The 6882-nt window shown below is 41.9% G+C and overlaps 1 protein-coding gene across 1 annotated transcript; it reads right to left on the bottom strand.

Annotated features, from left to right (window-relative positions):
- Nucleotides 1-2458: 2458 nt before the first annotated feature.
- On the bottom strand, nucleotides 2459-5580 carry LOC115668899 (probable caffeoyl-CoA O-methyltransferase At4g26220). The gene is made up of 6 exons (XM_056307723.1): nucleotides 5339-5580; nucleotides 4795-4876; nucleotides 4610-4689; nucleotides 3278-3422; nucleotides 3025-3156; nucleotides 2459-2907 (listed from the first exon to the last, which is right to left on the bottom strand). Exons 2-6 carry the CDS (start codon nucleotides 4861-4863, stop codon nucleotides 2614-2616), a joined length of 720 nt encoding a protein of 239 aa, XP_056163698.1. The 5' UTR covers nucleotides 4864-4876; nucleotides 5339-5580; the 3' UTR covers nucleotides 2459-2613.
- Between the last annotated feature and the right edge of the window lie 1302 nt (nucleotides 5581-6882).

Genomic DNA, 6882 nt, shown 5'->3' with positions numbered 1-6882 from the left:
TCAGCAAGCCAATTGTGACTTTCGTTAACACATCACTCGTTCCGTTTTTGGCAAACATCGTCCCAGAAAATAATATCTATAAATTTAGACTTTTTCGATTTTGTCAAAAAATTTAGGTTACGCTTTTTCCACTTATCTTTTAGCTTAGACACTCCTGTTTTTTTGGTAATTTGATGACAGTATCCCTCGTTATCATTTGAAAAAAAAGAATGAAGAGCAACAGGAAGCCAAAAAAAAACAGAAGGATCCGAGGAGAGCTTAAGAGGGGCCCCAGCTGTTGACTCCACTGGATTTGCACGAACCCCCTGATAATATCCATAAATGGCTTGTTTTTGGTAAAAGATGGACATTACTATATGTAAATTCAGGTGCATGCTACACATAGGTACTCCAGTGCATTTCTCCCTCCGATTCAGAATAAATATGTTTCCGAACCCTCTCTTTCAAATTGAATCACAAACAAAGAAGGTGATTTGAAAGGAAACGAAGAGGGACCGAGAGGGTTGGAGGGTGAACCCAAAAAGAGCAGGGCTTGGTACGTTTGCCGGTCATCCGCTCGAGTCGCCGTCAGTCCTGCCAATCCCCCCAGCCATCGCACCTCACTCCGGCCAGCCGCTCCCGTTAGTCCGCTTCATTTTCGCTGTAGGGTCGTGTGTCAGAGGCAACTGAAGGGTCGTGGATGATGTTCGCGCCTAGTCACGGATGAGCCACGTCCCATGCACGAATGTGCCACGTCCCATGCACGAATGAGCCACGTCCCATGCACGTAAGGGGTCATGTCTCGTTCATGGACGGGCTCGGAGTCCTTTGCTCCCTTAGGCTGTGTCACATGCATAAGGGATATAGGAGGAGGTGGAGAAGAGTTGAAAAGGAGACGCCAAATAGAAAGATTGTCGATTAAGAATAGTTTTCGATTTTTGCAAAACCAAAATATCATTTTCGTAAACACGGGTAATAAGGATTTTCGGAAAAAAATGGATTATTCTCTAAATGAGACTCGTTAATGTGACTCGAAGAATTGGGTACGAAGAAAATTATTTTTGTCAAAAAAATTATTGCCGCAACTTTTTGGAAAAGCTGTGAACCTGTTGACACCAAAAAATGCCCAAGTCCTTGACTATGGAATCGGATTGGATAAGACCGAGCAAGACATGGTTGAAGTAAAATTTGTTAAGTCCATTCAGTCGGTCGATTATTATAGGAAACTCGAAAAAGGCGATGAAGAGTTGGCAACGGGTGAAATAACAGAACTTTGCTAAGTATTGAGCCACGAAGCGTCTGTAAGTGAAACTTGGTTCGGTCAACAAAAGAGCCAAAGTCGAAGTGAAGATCGATGAATCAAGAGCGAGATAAGTGTTCAAGTCATAAAACCAACAATTTCGACTACAATCATAATGACCCGTTCAATCGTGAAGCCAACATGATCACCAGTTCGTAGAACCGTATATCTCGAAAGCCATAAATGACAATGGCCGACAAACAAGGGATGTTATGATCGTTAGGAAGAGGTTGTAAGCTACAAAAGCTACCGTCTATGTGGGGCAAGTGATGAGGCCACCATCGTGGAGTAGTGGGTTTTTTGTAACATTTGTAAATACATGTTGCTAAATTTTAGGAGTAACATAGGATTATATTTTTTTCTCTTTAGAATTGTTGTTAACGATCTCTAGTAGCTATAAATATTAGGATTGTAATTCGAGCAAGGGACCGGTAATCCATTAGTAAACATTAGTTGTTCAATTTCATCTCCCTATTATCTTTACATTCCACTATTATTTCACATGGTTGGTCGTGATTGCCTCCGGTCTTTATACCTTTAATTTTCTCGTCAGTCCACCATTCCTGTCCAAAAATCAACAAAGAATCATGTACATCCTTTTATTGATTTCCATATCAATCCACATTTCTAAAGGAGTTTTATCATACACTTTTCAGCCAAATGGAACCATTTACTTTTCGTTGTCAAAGTCATACAAGTCTCTCTCTACATATGGCTCATCACACGACTCATTAGCAGTTTTTATGCGCACACGCACATTCAATGACTTTTCCAGGGACTTGTTTGTAGACTTCTCGTCGTCCATAGGGTAACAACATCACAAATGTCATAACTTTTATGACACTCAAGTGATTACCGTATATAAATTATGACACGCATTTGATCGAAAATAAAGTTATGGCATTTAAGTGAGCTTTATACGAAAGTCAAGACACTTGTGGTGTTATTATTTCTCGTCCACAACAAAGTTGACCTAGCGAAGTAACATGTCAAACGGGATTATTCCTAACACCAGGACTAGGTGGTGTAGATTAAAGAAATTGTTGAGTACTCGTTCCGGCACCTGTGATGTGTTTATCCTTTGTCCACAACAATGTTGACCTAGCGAAGTATTGTGTCGAACGGAACGATCAAACAAGATTATTCGTAACACTAGTACTAGGTGGTGTAGATTAAAGATTGACAGGAACAGTCCTCCGAAGTTTATTGAAAGTACTCAAAAGATCATAAAACAACAGCCTCACAATTTGTATTAGAAGTTATTATGCTCAAACCTCGAAAGAGTGAGGAACAAGTACTATTTTGATCTATGCCATAAGTGTGATCAAAAGGCATCAACAGATGCGCCTGCAAATCGTCATCCCATTGCCCAACGCTACTTGAGATATATCGACCCGAAGATCGCCCGCTATCATCTTGTTGAACTCGATCGTGTCCTTCCACGCGAATTGCCTTATTGGGTGAGCGGAGGACGGGCCGGCCAAGGCGACGGTGCCTCCCCAGAGAGTGTTATCGTACACGATCACGCCCCCGACCCTCGCCAGCATCAGCAGCCTCTCGTGATAGTTCTTCAGGTTTGCCCGGTCAGCATCGACATATGCAAAGACGAAGCTGCTTTCATTTTCTCGCTGACATGCATAAGCGAAGCCGGATGAGATTGTTGAGAGCCTAATTAAGCTCACAAGATTCTATTTTTATTGCACTAGTTCAAATGAGGATTACTTTTCTAGAGAAGTTGCACTCACATTTTCTAATAATTTATCGAGGACAGGCAAAGCTTGCGATTCAATGAAGTCGATCTTGTGTTCGACGTTGGCTTTCTTGATAAACGGTAATCCGATCTCGTATGCTTCTCGGTCTACGTCGATCGCTATGATCTGCAGTGGAAAAATTTGAATTGATCAATATGAAACAGCAAAAGAAAAACGTGCAGAGTAATACTAGCTTGACGAACAGACTTGCAAAATTTTCCATTTTTCAAGCGAAAGACAGAACCACCTTGCCATCGTGCGGAATCGTGAGAGCTGTGAGCAGGAGAGAGTATCCAGTGAAGACGCCGACCTCTATAGTCTTCTTTGCATTCAATAGCTTAAGGAGCAGAGCGATGAACTGACCCCCATCCGGTGCAGTTGCAAGGTAGGACCTGTTCAGCAATAATTCCACCAACAGTGAACATAAAAACTTAAGACACACTTCGGTTTTACTATATGGATAACCGCTTTCGATCATTGAATTCCATGGTGCCACCAGATTTACTCAATTTTATCATCGCCGTGACGTGAAAAACCGGCTCCAAAAGCGAGTGATAGATTATGTTCATACACTTTATTGAAGCAAAATAAATTTGAAGGCATATTCTAAGGCAAAAGTACACTAGAAGTGCCATAACTTGTGTACGGCGATCACTTTGGTGCCATAACTTTTTTTCGGATCACTTTGGTGCCAACTTTTTTGAAAATCGATCACTTTAGTGCCAATGCTGACGTGGCTCGCCGGAAATCCGATGTGTCGCTGACACGGCTTGCCGGAGAGGTCCAGTCAGCATTAAAAACCAAAAACGACGCCGTTTAGCCAGCTGACGTGTACTTTTTTAAAAAAAATTATATTATATTAAAAAAAAAATAAAAACCTGCAACAGCAGCGAGGAAGCCCTCGCCGCTGCTGCCGCCAACCCACCACCGTCGGGAAGGGCCGGTGGTGGTGGGCGCAGTGGTCGACGAGGGCCGGATCCGGCGAGGCGAGACCTCGCCGTCGCGACCCAGGCGACGGCGAGGTCTGGCCTAGCCTTTGTTGGGCGAGGCGAGGCCGACCTGGCCGTCGCCTAGGTCGCGACGGCGAGATCTCACCTCGCCGAATCCGGCCCTCGCTGGGCTCGACGAGGGTCGCCGAATCCGGCCCTCCCTGGGCTCAGCGAGGGTCGCCGGGCCCCGACCAGGGGCCGGCAACCCTCGCCGACCACTGCGCCCACCACCACCGGCCCTTCCCGGCGGTGGTGGGTTGGCGGCAGCAGCGGCGAGGGCTCCCTCGCCGCTGCTGCAACTTTTTTTTAAAAAAAAATTTAAAAATTCGAAAAAAAGCCACGTAATTTTCACCGTGTACAAGTCAGATCATTTTTTTTTAATATAAATGCCAGGTCAGCTTTTTGGTCGGAGTCACTAAAGTGATCGATTTTCCTCCAACTTGGTACCAAAGTGATCCGAAAAAAAGTTATGGCACCAAAGTGATCGCCGTACACAAGTTATGGCACTTCTAGTGTACTTTTGCTCATATTCTAAGGAGATCACTAAAAGTGCATGTGGCATTGAGCAAAGAATGTTGAATAGAATTTACTGTGGATGGTTTGCAATAGCTTCTCTGAGCTCCTTCAGAATCTCTTCCTCTCTGGGGTACACACTAGTCGTCAGCACATACTGCCATGACAATACAGTAACTCAGGGAACTCTCAAACAATTATAGCATCTTCATTCAACAGAAAAAATTGGTTCAAACAAAGGAAAAAAAAACAGAGACTTAACATTGTATAGTTCATCACTCTGCAACAACCCTGATGGACCACAGGAGACTACTTTCGCAGTGGGTTCCATCTCTGCAAAGCCACTAGCTCAATCAAATCCACAGCGATTTAAATAAGAATATGCAAAAGAGAGAATTGTATAATGAAGAGTACATGGGTATTTATATGCTTTACAAGATGAAACAAGGTATTATGACACTAATTACAATCAATTAGGAAAAATTAAGGATATCACAATCAAGGGAGATATACACACATTCCCGAGAGATTAGGAGAATCAAAACAGATACCCAAATATATCTTGCAACTGTAGATGAGAAAAGCTATGTAGTTTTTGTATAAGTTCATGCACAAAACAGACGAAAGGAATGTGTTCCACTTTATTCTCACTGTGAAGCAACTTCTCTTCCATAAAAATGGGGGCAGAACCTTGAGTGAAACTAAAGATTACCTCCATGTCTTGAGGGTTTTCTACGGAACCCCAGAAAGATTGTTGTGAGAGAAAACAGCAGGAAAAAGTTAAGAGGGAGATCAGAGAACTTCACCTTCTACTTGGGAGAAAAAGTTGCCAAGATCACAATCCAACCTGGGAAAAGTTCCTGAAATTTTAAGTTGGCAAAGATGGGCATTTATATGAGTAATGTTGTGTGTTCTAGGGATTGTCTTGTTTGCTTAATAATGTCAGGCCATGCTTGTTTTGTTTGACTGACTTTGTGGCTGTTATAGTTGATTTCTAGGTGCTGTTTTATTCCAGATGGTAGATGTGAGAGTGCCTGTCCTCAAGACCACAAAACTAGTCATGCATAAGGAATCAAGAAGAAGGAGAAAGAGAGTAAAAAACGAGACGCCAAGATTGTCCACCCGACAGAACAGAAAAATTATCAAGTACAAATGAATTTTTCCAATTTTTGAGAAACCAACTTGTTTATAGGAAATAGGTGTAATAAGAAATTTCAAAAAAATTGAATCAATCTCTATCGGGTATATTTAAGAAGTGTCGTCTCGAGAGACTTGACAACGTGACTCGATGGATCAGTTACGAAAACAGTGATTTTATAGTTAGAGTGCGTTTGTTTCGTTGAAATCACTTGTAAAGAAAACTGTTAGTTTTCATTTATTTAGTAATCGAGTAAAAGTGATTTTCTTCTTACCAGAAAGAGAAATCGTTTTTTCTCAATATAAACTTATCATTTTCATTTCATGAAAAATATTTTCTGTAGATCGATTAGCTCTATATCATCCGATCATCAAAAAGTCGGAAAATAATTTTTCGAATATAATTTTCCTTCAAATAAACGGACCTTATCAGGATTAGGAAACGTTATCAAATCAGTCTTTTCGTGCCCAAAATGTCCAAATCACAAACTTTCTATTGATTGGCTATGCCAGTTTTACCACGCTACCTTGAAAGACATTATTGTCAGCAAGCCTGACTTTGTTACCAAACCGTTCCTGTTTTCTTTTTCCCCAGAAAAGCGTCCCAGAAAATTATATCTATAAAAATTATATAAATTTTTTTTTTTATATTTAATCAAAAGGGTTTATTGTTGGTGCAACTTTCTGGAAAAGTTGTGAGCTTTTTTTTAATACTTTCTCTTTGTCAGAGTCGTGCAAGTAATATCTCTAGATATGGATCATCACACGACTCCTTAGCAGGTCTCATGCACAACACATTCAACAATCTTTTCCAGGACCTGCATTGACTGTAGATGTATGCTTCTCTCTCTCTCTCTCTCTCTCTCATCGCCTAGCACGTATCGAGTGCTCGTATCGCGAATTTGTTTACATACAGCTTCCAATGTGAAGTTCGACTAGATCTCCAGAGAAGAACCGCACCAGGTCGCCCGAAACAACGGACCATACACTCACCCTCAAGAACCCTGAAGGCTGTAGCCTGCTGCCTGATGTGAACGGAGAGTTTCCCGTTCAGCATCATAGGACAACAAGTGCAGGTGCCGCCGCGAGCCATCTCTAGCTGCTCAAACGCACTCGCGTTTTAAAGTCTCAACTTACTGAACGGAGAAGAGAGAAGGACTGATGAAACAAATGAAACGAGGCAATTCCGGTTTAATGAAGAAAAAGACCAAGA

This window comes from Syzygium oleosum, unplaced genomic scaffold, assembly GCF_021117445.2.
Source record: "Syzygium oleosum isolate NSW1041296 unplaced genomic scaffold, Sole_v2.1 Sole_v2.59, whole genome shotgun sequence".
NCBI classification, from domain to species: Eukaryota; Viridiplantae; Streptophyta; class Magnoliopsida; order Myrtales; family Myrtaceae; genus Syzygium; species Syzygium oleosum.
Note: the sequence above shows the minus strand (reverse complement) of the source record. Positions and strands in the feature narration are given on the sequence as shown.